General features: G+C 30.9%; 2 protein-coding genes and 1 long non-coding RNA gene across 5 annotated transcripts; 1 reads left to right on the top strand and 2 right to left on the bottom strand.

Moving 5' to 3' along the window:
- Positions 1-461: 461 nt before the first annotated feature.
- LOC9317689 (calcium-dependent protein kinase 20) lies at positions 462-3,551 on the bottom strand. Its single transcript, XM_002881577.2, has 7 exons — positions 2,219-3,551; positions 2,004-2,147; positions 1,788-1,940; positions 1,584-1,699; positions 1,333-1,500; positions 1,016-1,240; positions 462-921 (listed from the first exon to the last, which is right to left on the bottom strand). Exons 1-7 carry the CDS (start codon positions 3,090-3,092, stop codon positions 841-843), a joined length of 1,761 nt encoding a protein of 586 aa, XP_002881623.1. The 5' UTR covers positions 3,093-3,551; the 3' UTR covers positions 462-840.
- Positions 3,552-4,311: 760 nt separating this feature from the next.
- On the bottom strand, positions 4,312-7,024 carry LOC9317691 (probable E3 ubiquitin-protein ligase BAH1-like). 3 transcript variants are annotated; one of them, XM_021029988.1, is made up of 7 exons: positions 6,844-7,024; positions 6,320-6,524; positions 5,652-5,896; positions 5,334-5,585; positions 5,089-5,226; positions 4,937-4,995; positions 4,312-4,625 (listed from the first exon to the last, which is right to left on the bottom strand). In XM_021029988.1, exons 2-7 carry the CDS (start codon positions 6,519-6,521, stop codon positions 4,520-4,522), a joined length of 1,002 nt encoding a protein of 333 aa, XP_020885647.1. In that variant the 5' UTR covers positions 6,522-6,524; positions 6,844-7,024; the 3' UTR covers positions 4,312-4,519. The 3 variants fall into 3 exon arrangements, with proteins under 3 accessions (XP_020885647.1, XP_002881625.1, XP_020885646.1); XM_002881579.2 differs by having other exon boundaries at positions 6,320-6,521; positions 6,844-7,023; XM_021029987.1 differs by having other exon boundaries at positions 6,320-6,554; positions 6,844-7,023.
- Positions 7,025-9,545: 2,521 nt separating this feature from the next.
- On the top strand, positions 9,546-10,582 carry LOC110229486. Its single transcript, XR_002332874.1, has 2 exons — positions 9,546-10,300; positions 10,375-10,582. It is a non-coding gene; the product is annotated as an uncharacterized LOC110229486 (long non-coding RNA).
- Positions 10,583-16,706: the final 6,124 nt, after the last annotated feature.

Here is a 16,706-nt window from a genome sequence, read left to right on the forward strand (position 1 = left end):
GGTGTTTGACACGTGTACTGCTTGCAGTGTATCACGTGACACGTGGAGACGCATTCGTAGCGATGAACACGTCAAACAAACTGCTTTACTTCAAAACTGCTTCCACTAATTCCACGGGATCTGACAGATATTTTAAACTGCTTCCATACCCTCTTTTTAAAGAACTTTTAGACCATTTATTATTTTTTGGGTAAATGTCTTTAAATTTTTTAATAATTAATTTTAATGTGATTTATTATTGAGTGTCTTTAAAAATTGTGAAAGTGTCCCTAAGTAAATATTTTAGACATTTTTCACATATTTTAAAGACACCCATCACCAAATCATATTAAATTTAATTATTAAAAAAATTAAAGAAACTCACGAAAACATAACCAATGTAGATGGCCTTAGTTTTATTTTGAAAAGATTAATAATTTATCACTCACTAGATTTACATATTAAAATCGATATTGTGCAACGAAAAAATATCTAACTTGATGGAATGAAAATAACATGAAACATATTACATTGACAGTTTCAATCATTTCTAGAGTTTTACATTGACCTACTAAAAATATAAGAAAAATGAAAATACAATCTCTGGTTATCTTCCAAAGTGAAACCTATACAACTTTTCTCCTAGTTGACAAAAGGGAGAGTAACAGGACATGACTCAGAGAAACTTAAATACAAAAAAATGCGGAACATAGAGGACAAAAACCTGCTCAATGCTAATGCTAAGCAGTAATTAAGCAGCCCATACACATACATATATCCACAAAAATTAAATTAGTTATACTCAAAAAAGAAAGAAAAAAAGAAGTGGTGGAAAATTGGGGTCATTAAGGTTTTGTTTCTTCAACTCACCTTTAGACCCATTTTGCCAAAACCAGTGTCTTGCATCATATCCACGAACTCGCTGTAATCTATTCTTCCATCCTGACAAAATTAACCATATAACACCATTAAACAACAATGTGCATGCAAGTAACTATAGAAAAAGGATAGCAAATGCAGATTAAATCAATTTTACGTTGTCCTTATCGACTTCGCGTAAAATGTCGTCCAAATGAACATCCGCTAAGCCAAATTGCTTGCAAGCTTGTTGGAGCTCGTCTCTGGTTATATAACCACTTCCATCTTGGTCAAAATAAGAGAATGCTGTGAACAAATGGTCTTCTTTCTCTATTTTGTTCAAATGCACCATCGCTGCTATAAACTCTCCATAGTCTATAGTCCCACTGTTATCTATATCCGCCTGATCAATTGTTTAATTTTCCAAATTATTATCTGACACATCTCATATCATTTAGTAAACAAAAGGTGATTAAGTATAAAAAATGGACTTACTGCCTGCATTAATCCTAATATTTCTGAATCTTTAAGGTCAGCACCAACTCTGTCTAAACCTTTCTTGAGTTCTTCTAGAGTGATGTGTCCACTATTGTCTGTATCTATCATCTTGAACATTTCCTTCAATCCTGCTATCTCTTCCTCTGACAAGCTCTCTGCTATTACCTGAATCAAATACATCACGTATAACTCTCTCTATCTTGCGCATAATCTGGTATAGATGATAGAAACCAATTTAAAATGTTTACCTTGATAGCAATTTTCTTGAGCTTGTTCATGGCTGAAAACTGTTGCAAACGACTAAGGACAGCAGAATCAAGAGGTTTATCAAGAGCAACACCATCTACTCTGGCCCAAGGATGACCTGAAACATAAATTAACGTTTAAGAAATCTATAAAGTTAGCTCTATCCTTGCTCTTTTTGATTCAAATATGGAAAGCAGAGCACTAACAGAGAACTTCATGAGCAGTCATTCGCTTCTTAGGGTCTCTGATTAGCATCCGACGGACCAAATCTTTAGCACTTTCTGATACACTAGGCCATGGTTCTGATATAAAATCAAGGTCACCTTTCAAAACCTGCTCAAAGATCCCCTGTTCCGTTTCTGACATATAACAAATTCAATCAAACTCTACCATTGAAACATGAATCAAAAACTGTCTCTTACCATCCCAAAACGGAGGAACACCACTTAGTAAAATGTATATAATAACTCCAGCACTCCAAACATCACATTCATGACTATAATGTTTCCTTAAAACTTCTGGTGCCACATAATAAGGACTCCCAACTACATCAGTGAATGTTTCTCCTGTAATCACAACATATATATTGTCAAGAAAAGACCCTATTGATCCTCCTCACTCTGTACAATATGTATACCTGGTTTAAAGAAGACAGAGAGACCAAAATCAATAGTCTTGAGAGCAGCTTCTTCATCTCCACTAACAAACAAGAAATTCTCAGGCTTAAGATCACGGTGCATCACACCTAAAGAATGACAAGCTTCTATAACACCAACAATGATCCTAGCAAGCTCAGCAGCTTTTTTCTCAGTATAATGTCCTCTCTGTATAATCCTATCAAATAACTCTCCACCTGCACAAATCTCCATCACAACATGAACAGCTACTGCATCTTCATACGCACCAACTATCTGAATCACGTTTGGATGACCAGACAAATGATGCATTATCTGAATCTCTCTTCTCACATCTTCAACATCCTCAGGTGTTGTTAGTTTCCTCTTAGCTATCGTTTTGCAAGCGAATTCTTTACCTGTCTTCTTATCCACGCAAAGAAACGTTGTTCCAAATTGTCCTTGACCTAATTTTCTCCCAACACTGTATATATCTTTGAGATTCTCTGTTTTTCTCCCAAGAACTGAGTCTATTTGTAGACCTGCGCTTGCCATACGTTTCATGTGGGCTTCTTTCTTCTGTGGCTTTGAATTTGCATCTTCTTCGACGATTTTGTTCTCTGGGATAGGTTTTGGTGGTGGTTCTTCGTTGGCCATTTTCACCTGAGGTGGTGGCGTGCTTGGTGTTGGCAACGTGGGTGGTGCTGGATCCACGGTGGAGGAAACGTGAGGGTTACTATCGTCGCCATTAACGCTCTTATCGTTCTTTTTTCGACTGCTCTCATCTTTGCTGCTCTTAAGGCTATCGTCTGGTTTCTGATTCCGCCACACAGCAGCACTAACGGATTGAAGGAATCCATTAGGGTTCAGATTCGGACCCACGCATGTGTTTCCCATTCAAAAAATTTTAACCTAAAATCACAAAACCTAATATTGCTTTTTTTTTGCTTCTCTCTGTTTGAGATTATCTATCACCTCTCCGACAATGAAAACACGAACCACTCATTAGCGTCATCAACGTAAATGATGAATTCATAACGAATTTTGCTATGTCTTCAAAATCGACACAGCTTGGAGAAAACCTGAGATAATGAATTGACCACCTACTGGCTCGGAAGCTACCTTCTTATGCACGTTTTCCGAAAAGGAAATTGTCTAGAAACGTATTGGGATTGTAAAATTTGGTCAAATGATTTGATTCGGAGAAGATCTGATGAGCTGATGATCAGAGGAGGGGAAGAAGGAACGAGAGAGAATAAGGAAAGGACTATGGCATGGCCGTCCATTTTTACGTGAAAATATGGAAAGTTTTTACAGAGCCCAATTTTAGAAGAGGACTCACTTTTTTCAAATGTTTTCTTTTTATCTTTTACAATTAATTAAAAAAAAAATCAATATATAACGTTGAGTGATTTTATTATAGGAAAAGAAGTGCAAAGACTTGTAAATTAATTAGTTTGATTGAAGAAAAAGATATCTAATCAAAATATTTGCAGAAACATTAGTTTTGAAAAAATGATTTGTAAGTGAGTTATGGAAATGTGTGTTTAAGATTTTTTTTAAATGTAATTTTTTTAAGTCTCTTCTCGGCTGTTGGTAAGGTTCCAACAGTCCACATAGCCATTTCTTGCAACAACAGTTTCATATTAGGTAGTTCCTAAGAGCATGATTAACAATGGTATCTTAAAAATGGTTCTTAGAAGTATTAAAGTTAAGAACTATTAGTTTTGGGTCTTAGTTAAGCCGCTTTTCTTAGTTTTGGGTCTTAGCTAAGCCACATTTCTTATTTAAAAACTCTTTAAGATACCCTTGTTAATGGTGGTCTAAATCCTTATTTTGATCGTCATCTTTACCATTCTTATTTTGATCTCCATCATTTAGAAATTCCTTATTTTAAAAAAGTTTTAATTAAGTAATAGCTATACTCTGTAACGATAAAATTTAAATAGATATATAGGCTTTGTGTAACAATGATTTCATAAAAATTGAAATTCATCAAGTAATATAAACATTTATTGTAAATCCCCGCATGTTTGGAAAATTGATTAGTAATGAATAAGCAATAATAACATCTTAAACAATTAAAAAAAAAAAAAACACAGCTTAAACATAAAAGTATTCACGCATAACTTGATTTGTGCATCACCATAGAAAAAAAAAAACAAATCTCCTACTGTTGACATTTTTTTTTAATCGAATCAGTAGATTCAGTATCATCTAGGGAATGGCAGAAATAAATAACGTATAGATATTTCCTTTTTCTTTTTTTTTTGGTCATCACTTTTTTTTTTTTGAAAGAAGATAATAACTGAAGAAACCAACACTTAGTAACCGATCATATGCTTCGTCTGTTCGTTCCAAAACATCTTAGACTGCTTCACCATCTCAGACCGTTCACCCATCATCCTCTCCTTCCAATACTCTTTGCTTCTACAAAATAAAAAATGATGCTTCATTATATATCTCATCAATAATTCTTGCAACATTTGATTTCCATGAATATATTTTGAACAATCTATACCACCACAAGAGGAAATATAGATAATTATGAGAGACTAACTTATAACGAATCCAAACCTTTAGCCTTTTTAGTAATTTGAAGTACAAAAATTCGATCAAAACTTCATTTTCTAGTAACTAATGAAAACATCATTTTGTCAGGTATATATCATAATCAGTTTAAAATTTATGGACATACATATACTGATTTGGTGCCATCTAAAATTTGAGATTTGTCTCACCTTATCTTTAAGAGAAGATGCAGCTCAATCATGTGAACTGCTTCTGCGTAAACTCCAACCTACCACAAGATACAATCAAGATCGACCTCATTTATAGCTAATGGTAACAAAACTTGAAGAAAATGTTTAATGTTGCAAGAATCTAAACAAACCTCTCTGCAGATAGGACATTTTGAATTTTTTGGTGCTGCTTTAATCCCTTGGAAGATCATTACAGAAGCAGCCGAGCACGCACATGCTTTACAAAATATGTGACCGCACTTTAAAGCGTAGGGATTGAATACCGTTTCCTGTCCAATTAATCCACAACAAATTATTACTCTTCACCTCCTTAGAGAAATGATTTAAATAAGTAAACCACATTTTTCTATGTAGAAGGCAGAGTAAGTTCTGTTACGAGGCAGATTGCGCAAGTTAGATCAAACTCGAGCTCTATTGAATTAGGCAGCATGAGTTGCATCATAGGCTGATCGTCGTTGAGATAATCACAGGAGACGCGGCCAAACGAGTTCTTGAAGTTTCCAACTTTGTCAAGTCCAGTATTGATATAAAAGGCTCCAAGTTCTATGAGCCAAGGTGAGTGCAAAAGCTCTATGCGCTCCGCTCGCATTTTCAACTTGAATTTCTTACCATTCACTGAGCTATGCACCTGAAAACATTTTCAATAGGTTTAATGAGGTTGCAATATTTCTTCACATGCAATAGATTCTCTAACCTTGTCATATTTCTTGAGGATTTTACGGATGGCAATCGCATTCATGGTGATGTACTGAATCAAGAATTGGCCCTCTTGGAGTAAAGCTTGTTTTTCATCCGTGAAGCATCTGCGTAGACTCATCATGTATCTCTGCATCCCAGTGGCTACATGAAGATGGAGAAGATGCCTCACTCTTGACCTGAAGCATCCCGCTATGTCAGAAACTTCCTTCATCAGCTCCGCAAAGAACATCTCATCACACCCTGAATTGTAACACCATCATTAACATCAACCACCTTATCTTGAATAAAGAAAAAATACACTCACCAACTAGACAAGTTCACATCAAAAAAACATTTTGATTATCCTGTTAATTAGGATCCCACATCAAAAATAAATAGAATATACGTACCTAAAGTAAGATATATGAGATATTAATAATTTGAATCAGAAAGCATAAAACTTAGCATGGTATTAGAGCCCGATTTTAACCTAAGTAGGGAAACCAAATGTTTTCTGATCCTAAAGTGGGAGTCACTTTAAGATAGGTCGGAAAACCATCATCTTGAGGGGAACATTCAACATCGGAATATAAAAAGACATACTTATCAACTCATTTTCAATTGGTTATCATCTATTTAAGTGTGAAGACTAGAAGGAAAATAAGGGAGAAAAGATATACATACAAGAGCAAGATTGGCATTGGCATGAATCAGACAAAGAAGTAGCCGATGAGACAATGTGTTCATCATTAGATCTTGTGGAGTTACATGTCTTGCATTTCTTCAACACTTTCTTGAGTTTCTTGTATTCTACATGACGACATTTTTCTAGGAACCACTCCTCTTCTCCATGTAGATATTCCGTAAACGTCTCTCCAAACTTCATCTTCTTGCATAATACACAAATCTCAATCTTAGGCTGCAATACTTATATATATCAATATGAGATACTTTCCAATTGAGTAAATAAATCAGTTGTTTTCTAGTAAATTCCCTCCTTGAAGAAAGAACAAGTTAGGGAAGGCAAACAACAAATAGTAACAGATTTATATTGGAAAACATTGCAAATTTTGAATGAATTTGATTAGTACGTCCCAAAAGACAATAATCCTATTACTACTTTTCTATAAATTGGCAATTGCTTACAGAGAGAAATATCATCAAAAGAAAATAAAAAAGAGATCAAAATATTTCGAAGCAAATTACACCTTTTGTCACGTCAAAACCAAGGAATTTATTCAGTTACTTAAGATTTGCATAATCGATCTGGAAAATTCGACAGGAGAACTTGGTGGAGAAAGACGATTAAAGTCGCTTTTAACAAAAGAGAAAGAAAAAAAAAATCGATTGTGTATTCGATTCCTATTTTTAGGGTTTTGTTTTGCTTTTTGAGTATTTTTAGGGTTTTTGTTAAACAAACAAATCACAGAAAAGTTTCTTTGGTACAATAATAGTTTCGTTTAAAACGGCATGCCACTTACGTGTTAGAGTGTTAGAGGACCAAGAAAGCGTGTCCATAATTTGATCCCATGACTGCTACAACAAGTTGTGCCCTTGTCCAATATTTACTTCTAATAAGTCATCGCAATTTTGGGGGAAAAATGTGAATTATAATTACCAATGAAAAACTTTTATATACATCAAATCGGCAAAACTAATTTATCACAAAATATCGAAAAATAATAATACAAACAGATGAAAGGATACAACTCCATATATGTGAACAATTGAGAGAACAGATTGTCGAGGGAATTAATCCTAGCTAGAAGGGAATTAATCCTTGATGTTTCGGTCATTCTGCTTGAAGATTTCCTGTTACGTTTGTTCCAACCGTTCTATCAAGATATAGTTGTGTTCCTCCTACATCAAAATGAGCAAATGCAGAATGTAGTAGAGACCAGATGGAATCGAAACAAATATGGTTGTGATGGAGCATGCAGAAAAATAAATGTGGTTAGTGTGGATCGAATGATATGAAACCAATCTTAAGTGGGTGAAACAACATTTTTAATAAATGGTGCAATTTTTTTTTTTTTTTTTGAATGATGAGTATAACATTTGAATCTAAATATATTTAACTTTAGTTCTCTCTAAATCAATCTTAACATTATTAACGTAGATTGCTTTCAAATTTGGAAATAATAGGTTGGGTTCTTGCAATATTATTAATTGTCACTACGACTTAGACCCTTCGCGATATCGCGGGGGAAAAGATTTTTCCAAAAAATTTAAAGAAAAAAATATCTAATGAATTGAGACAAAAAGTTTCAAAATAATTTTTTAACAATAAATAAAGAAATATTTTACAAAACAATATGATAAAGAGACGTAAACCCTTAAAAACATTTTCTAAGATTTTTTATTATTATTAGAAAATATTATGGTGAAAAGATGCGATCATAAATAACAAATAATGAACAAAGAGTTATAATGAGTAGATGCAATTTTTTAATTTTCTAAACTATTATAAATATATTCATCAAAATATTACGATAAAAAGATGTAATATTTTAAATTGTATTATGTTAAAAAGAGACAATCTTCGGAAAATTTAACAAATAACCAAGATAGATAATTATTTAGAGAAAAATAATAATGATATAGATGATAAAGTATAGACATGAATAGCAAAATATAATTTTCTATGAAAAATATTAAACAATAAGAAATAATAAATTTAAACCACTTTATATATATATATATATATATATATATAGAGTTACAAAGACATGAAAGTTTAAATAGAAAAAATTGTTTGTAAAAGACATAATTATTAGAACCGAGTGTTTGTGATGAAAAACATGGTGACAAAATATACTCTAAATGAATATTATAACTTTAGCTAATGTTTTGTTAAAAAAAAAACTTTGGTTAATGCATTAAAAAATGTATTACAAAAGGCAATGTTACAACGGTTCATCAAATATACCTAGAGTTGTATTAATTAATCAAATATATCAAATATTATAACAGTCCATCAAATAAACCAAAGGTTACAACGGTTCATCAAAAGTTGCAATCGTTTGTCAAATATACCAAATGTTACAACAATTCGTCAAATAAACAAAGATTATAACGGTCATAAAACAAAACCAAAAGTTGTAATAATTTGTCAAATAAACCAAATATTGCAACGGTTCAATTAAACGGTTACAATTTTATTTAAATAAATTTAGTAACTAAAACTAAATACTAATAGTTTATAAAAAGTTACACCAATAGACGTGACTGTAGATAATTAAATATTATAACGGTTTAATAAATAAACCAAGAGTTTCATTTGTTCGTGAAATAAACTAAATTTTGCAATGGCTTAACTAAACGGTTGCGACCGTTTACGAAAAGTTACGATAAAAAAACGCAACCGTAGAAGATATTTTAAAAAACGCAATCGGATTGCAACTTTCTAAAAAATTCAATCGTAAAATATATATTTTTAGTTTTTAAAAAATTAAATATTTTAGCGATTTATAGGATAAATCAAAAATTATAATTGTTCGTTAAATAAAGTAAATGTTGCAATGGTTCAACAAAACAATCCCAATTGTTTGTGAGGTGCTACGATAAAAACACGCAACTGTATAAAATATTTATTCAGATTGCAACTTTTTGAAAAACAACCGTAAAATATATATTTTAGTTAAGAAACCAAAATTTAAATCTATATAATATGATACGTAACTTTAAATAAATAGATGCAACTATGAAGACACAACTGTAAACTGAAAAGATACGACTGTAATTAAACATATAACTGTAAAAAAAGCCCGCAAATATGTTAACGAAGAGATGCGATAAAAATATAAAAATAACTGTAAATATTTTAACAAAAATATGCGATAAAAACACAAAAAAAAAATAATAACTGTAAATATTTAAACAAAAGTTTGCGATAAAAAGATGCAACCGTTGAGAGGTGCAAATGACATTTATTGAGATTGCTATTATATATAGATTAGAATTTTAATTTTTCCCCAATTATTATTCCAAATATCACACTGTAAACTCATTGGTTTCAATAGTTATTCTTTTTCATTGAAAAAAATACTTTATCTGGTGAGTAGTGTGATTAAGCACATATTAGAATTCCCAAAACCTAAAGTTAAAGTTGTCAAATAATCAATTAACTCACTAAAATTGCTATCATTCCTTAGATGAAGTCTAAAAAATGCCTTTTTACTGTAAACCCACGAACTGGTATGTAGAAATGAATAAAAATAATTCAACAAGAGTATGAATGAAGTTTCAAGGAAATATGCCTTATACAAAAAGGTTAAACTGATGAGACTACGATATGCTGGAAAGAATCATCAAGCCTCCACTTTTTCTTTTATGTTAAACGAACCTCCTCTTTAAACGATGGCCTTTGGTATTGGAACTTCCACTAATAGCAAACAATAAATATATATATATATATATATGAAGAAAATATGAGTGGGTTCCGGAATTAGGAATCATGGGGATGGGGGGCTAGAGACCATATTTAATGTTGATTTTCAATGATTACATTGTTACCAAAACACGCTCCCGATCTATATTTTTCTGATATTGACAAACACAAATATGTATGGAATCAAAACTCTTGTTTTATTTTTGCGTGTGAAGAAACAATTGAAGACAATATGTAAAAATGAGAATTCCTTTTTGACAAAAAAGAAATATCCAGTAAGAATTTTTTTTCTTCAAAGCTCTTTTTTTTTTTTTTATTAGTGTCAATTTCTCACTAGTTTTCTTCCTAGCTTTTTTCAGTGGCTGACGCGAGATCAACACCAAGATAAGAAGGAGAAAAACTCATGCTTAGTACACATCTCTTCTTCAAATATTTTGCATGTCTTTGCGAAGTCTGGCTTATATTTATAGTCATGCTTGCCTTCATAAAGATAACTCTAATTATGTACTACATTTATGTACACCATTAAATTAAGTACACGTATAGTTTTCCTTGAACTCTCAGTTTTGAATTTGTGGGATAAAGCATATAACCTTATCAGATTAATCTTTGGTATAACAAAGCAGCCTACTTTTTGGTAGTTCTATTTTTTCTAATTTTATTTCAAGAGATATATGGAATCATATTAAAGATATGCCTAATCTCTTATCTTTGGTATGAATTATGAGACGCATACCAAACTATCTTCTAACACCTTCCGTGTCCCAACTCGTGATAGAATGTTGAGTGAGATAAGGCATCATGACGAGTATTTTTCATAGATCACTTTTACTTCCAATGTGGCTTCCCTTAGTTAAGCAGTTTGAAAATTGGTCTTCCTACACTAAGAAATCTTGACTTCCTCAATGGCTAACTTGCTAAGCTAACTCAATGGATCCCTGATTTTTATTAGACCCCCAAATTTAAGGGCTCTACTTATTTTTTAAAAATGTATAAATTCTTCATAGTTTATTCCGGCTTCCTTTTTTGAAAAATAAACAAGTTTGAATTTTTTTTATTTTTTTGATAATTTTTTTTTTTTTTTTTTATTATATACAAATAGTGTTTCTCCAGCTTCCATCGAAAGCAATTTAACAAAAACAAAAAAATGTATAGATTTACCTTTTCTCCCTAAATATGACTAGTTTAAGTAATACTACAAACTATATAGTTTATAAGTAGTTCAATAATACTATTTTGGCCTATTTTTCTAAAATAATGTTTATTACAAAAAAAAAAAATGATGCAGAATCGGAGGAAACTTTTGTTATGTGGAAATCTGACTCCGTTTTCTTTTTGATGCCACGAACGGTCGAAGAAGAGGCAACTTTGAGTTTAAAAGTAAGATTATATTCGCAAAAAGATTTGGGGTGTCTGTGTGAACTATCAGTACTTTTCGTCCAACTCATACATATGCATATACGTAAAGTTTAGTATTATTCTTATTGAAAAAGACAAATAATAAGTCCCAACCAACCAGCCAAAAAAAAAAACAAAAAATTCCCACCCAACCATAATATAGTAATTTTATCTGCCTGTATCCAGTCCTTTAAAAATCATGATCTATCTACATTTTGTTTAGTACTGTATTACCGAAAACTTTGACTCCCAAAAGTTGAATTTAACAACTCATGAAAGTTGACCAAACAACTCATGGTTTTGAATTTACTCGGTTTAGTATTAAACTAATGCCAACGTTGGTCTGAAAATCTTATTTCAGCTATGCCAAGGTCTAATATGAAATAATTCGATGAAATTCTATATATATTAGGTATAGGGCCGGCTCAATAAATTTGGAGTCCCTGTACAAATCTAAAAATTGGCCTTTTTTCATACACAAATAAAAAAATTGGACCTTTTTTATGTCAATTTTTTTAAAAAAAATTGGCCATTTTCATACTAAATAAAAAAATTGGACCTTTTTCATGCTAAAAATAACTTAAAGTTTTAAAAATTATATTTTTTTCATACTAAAAAAAATTTGAGCCCTTAAATTTACCCAAAAAAAAGTTGGACCCGGAACATTTGCTCCTATTGCACACCTCAAACGCCGCCCCTGATTAGGTATTGTTTGAGTAAATTTATTTTGAAAAAAAAAAACCTCCTACATTTCTCAGTTTGATCATTCATATGTGATACTTATGTTATGTCTAATTCGAACGAAGAATCAGATATGGGCTGGATCATTTTCAAATATTTTGTTTGGACTTTCAAAATTACTCAAAAAAAAACAAAAATTCCACACCTAATCTTTAAATTATGATCATTTTGTCTGGACTTTAAAAATTGGGCTTGATAGTTTTTGGCATTGTAGAATAAAAATTCGTTCGCGTCAACACTTCAACAACTATATAATTGGACAACACGAATATATACGTAAGGTTTTGTCATGACTGAATAACTATGATTCCAAAACAAAATAATTTTGTTTGGACTTGAAGAAAATAATTAATTGGGTAGGATCATTGTTCAGAAATTAATTTAAAAATAAAATAAAAATATATATAATTAATTGTCGTCTACGAAGTCAACACTAACACAAATAAATAACAATACTAATATTAAGGGTTTGTCATTACTCTAACTACATGCACGCATCCGCCTTCCCTCTTTATTGAGCCGAAGGGTTGACCATATATATCCCCTCAACTCTTTATGGCTGACGAAAAAACAATTTTTTCATTCAATTTAAGTTCAAGATAAATAAGGTGTGGTCTAAATTATTAAAAGCTGAATGAATATGATCCATGAATTCGATATAAAAAATAAATAGAAAAAGATATAAGAAGAATAAGAGAAATAAGAAAGATCTATACTAGGATTTTACAGTATACACAACACAATAAATAATGTTGATATTTTTATATATGTATCTATATAATTTTAAACCCGATTTAAAGAGGTTTCCAAATATGACAATTTCTGCAAGTTTCCTTATGGTTTTTGGGCACCTTTGCGTAAGACACTTTTGATCCTATTGTTGCCACCATCTTTTATCATCAACCAAGAGTGAGGAATATCGACCCACTATCATAATCATCATTCTAAAATTGAGTTAGGCTTGCTCTGGTAGAGATGTAGTAGAATAAAGAGAAGTGAGGTTATTGGAGAAATGGTTGAAAAATATGAATCGCTTATATCCATATGGACCATATTTGTAAATTAATATTTTGGTAGATGTCATTTCACTATAATTTTTATTTATTTTTACGAAATTCCATATATATGAAAACCATAGAATAGAATATTAATATATTCATCAACAAAGCATAAAAATAAATCACTTTTAGTACTAATTTATAATTATATTTTAAATGTAAAATACATACACCATCTATCGTAGAATTTAATTTTCCAAAACAATAACACATTGAATTCTTTTGAAAAAAAATGAATATAATATTCTCTCTAGTAGCTCTTAGAGCATGTTTACTCATGATTCTTTTATGGGTATTATTTCATGAATAATAATAAAAAATATATATTTTGGGTTGATATTTAGATGAAAAGTATCATTGGAGTGAATCTATTGATACTTATTTTTGGTTTCAACTCATGAAACAATAATAAAAAACTGTTAATGATACTCATTTTGGTTCATGAGTAAACATGCTCTTAGTTATAGAGTTTATCTATCAAAAAACAGTGTTTGGTAGAGACGGTTTATCCAGACATAGGAGAAAATGGAGTGGCCACATATTATGAGTCCATCACGGAAAACAGACAAACTTTCAATTATTCAGAAGATAATAAGTTTCATAAGAATAAGATATTAATGATAAAAAGTAGTGGCAAAACCGGAGCTAGCCTACAAGTATTTCCGGTCCTCATTCTATTACTCAAGACATTTTTTCTTAGGGGGACGCTCTAATTCTAATCACAGCCTTACATAAAGTCCAATGTTTCAAATATCACGCCAAAAAAACTAGAGTTAAACAACTATGATTTGTAATCTAGTATTTGTTCTAAATTTGTATATTACGTTTAAGTGTTGATAAAAACAAAAAACAAACAAAACTTAATTTGGCTGAATTTATATCCATCTTTTTTTACTAATTAGTAATTAGTAAGTGTAGAGTACTACTACTAATAGTTGTACCCGTTTCCTCTTACCAATAATGGTATTCATGTGGGAAGGAGGGAACTGAATACTTAATCTAACTTAGTTATTAGAACTAAGAGAGAACCCGCAATATTCACAGATATTTTTATTTGTGTTGTATTAATTTCTCTTGTATTTCCTTTATACATTTTCCATTATATATATAAAAATATATTTTGATGATCCTAATAATCTATTCCATCAATTTTTTAAAAATATATATTTGTTTTTTATACTATGATTCATCCAACATATGATGTTGCAATAATTTTTAACTTTCTCAACTACCCATTTTCAGATTTTTTTTGTTCACATATCTTTCATGGATTCTAACTCTTTTGTCCACGTCTTTAAACTTTTGTTTATATTTTTCTGTGTCTGTATTATTTTCTATTTTTGTTTTGTCATCTTTTCTTCTCTATTTTCACTAATTTGCTATCTATTTAATTTTTTGTTGAATGTTTTTTGTTGTGGTATAATTTTCTAGTTCTATTTTTTTTTTTTTTTTAACTTTCCAAATCTGTTGTTTTTATTTTTGGTCTCTATATCTTGCTCTTTCTTGTTTATTTGCGTTTAGATTTTAGCTAGTTTGAAGATGACAATTTAATTATCTAGAAAGAAATGAGAAGACGCACTTCAAATTTTAAATTATTTTTATATGGTTTCTAAATTAATTTTGAGTGTCGTTTCATTTTATAGGAACCGCTCAATGTGAACGAACGGAATTGTGGACTTATATAAGCAATAAGATCTCAACAGATGGACGTAGCAAGTCAACACCAGAAAACACATCTCCATTATTTCTCTAACGTGATAGGGAAGTCAAGCCATCAATTTTAAATTAATTTATTTTGCTCACACAATCTCCCACCAAACTTTGCCGTGATTTCATATTTTTTTGCCTTTCAGTTTATAGTAGTACTAATTATAATCTCATAAGTGAAAAGATCAATCAATGAGTATTTCACTACGATTATAATTGCAAATCAGAAGACAAAAAATGTTTAGGATGAATAAGTCTTAAATGATACTAGTATTCTTTAACAAAAAAAGTCTTAAATTATATTTCACATAAACACAATTTTTAAAGTTAGAGTTTATTTAAATTTTTCATTTTGAAAAAACAATGATTTGACGGATTTTCTTGTAAAAAGACATCAAAATTGAGTGGTAACTGAGCAAACAAAGTTGACAATTTTCCAGTTGTAGAACTTTGACAATTTTGAGTACGTAGTATAAGTTTGTAACTAACTTCTTTATTTTGTTTATATATATATAGTCACCATCAGTCTTTATTCACAATTTGAAACTAAGTTTTCCTTGCTATGGCCCTGTTCATCAGAACACGGCCTATGTAATCGAAAAGGATTAGCAGCGGCTATATACCAATTTCCATGTAGTGTCCCAGTTTGCCACGTCCTGGTATCTATTCTTTAGTGTCATAAAATTGTCATCAAAGTCTTTAAAAAAAAAATATTGGGTAGGCTGTGTCATCAAAGTCATTGTCATATGTTTTTTTTTTTTTTTTTGATAAAGAGTCGTATGTTTTCTTTGTCAACACCATTCCTTGTCTTCTATAGTTTGTAATGAGAACATTTCGGAACCGAACATTTCCTATATTTCGAAAAACTAGAAAATTAAATGGTGTTGGTAGAAAACAGGCGTACTTTTCAGAAAAAATAAACAGGAGTAAGTAAATATTCCAATTCATAAATGGAGAAGATGATGTAATATATCTCCACCATGGATTTTTTTTACGTGAAAGACATGTATAGAGAGCCTTTCTTTTAAAAAAAAAAAACTAATGTATAGAGCTTTACTAATAAGAATGGTTGGAATTTTTTTGCTAAAGGATATAAGAATGGTTGGAATTAAAGATGCCATCCAAAAAATGGTTGTTGTCTTGTCTCACGGAAGAAAAAACAACAACTTGCTGGGCTGAAACTAGATATTTATATTTCTGTAAATGCCAGCTTAAACTTAAAGGCTTGACGTTGATCAGATACTACGAAACATACCATTCCAAAGTCATGAGCCTTCCCTTATTCAACGCTACAGTATATGTGTATACCCCATAAAACTACACTAATAAATACCATTGACATTGTAGATATATCACACGTCCTGCAGTTATTGCTTTTTTTAGTTTTTTATACTATTCTTTACACAAGTTATTGCGATTACACAACAGAATTGAAGAGGAGCGGCGAAGATGCAACTAGAAGCCTTTCGTCACCCTGCGCTGCCAACACCGATTCTATCTTTGGTCTTGTTCCCCTTCAACACATATTAAAGTAATAAAAGTTATTATTTAATTATGAGAGTCTCTCGAAACATTGGTGAAAGTCTCTTATAATTTATCTTTTTGAGAGACTCCTACCACTTTTTTTAAAGACTCTCATAATTAAATAGTATTATTTATTAGTTTATTATTATTTTTGTATGTGAGAGATTTTGGTGAGAGATTCACCAATATACATGCTCTAATATCTTCAAGAATAAGATGTTTTTTTGTTGACTTGTCCGCTTGTCGCTCTAAA

The sequence above is a fragment of the Arabidopsis lyrata genome (assembly GCF_000004255.2).
Source record: "Arabidopsis lyrata subsp. lyrata unplaced genomic scaffold ARALYscaffold_4, whole genome shotgun sequence".
In the NCBI taxonomy this organism is placed as follows: Eukaryota; Viridiplantae; Streptophyta; class Magnoliopsida; order Brassicales; family Brassicaceae; genus Arabidopsis; species Arabidopsis lyrata.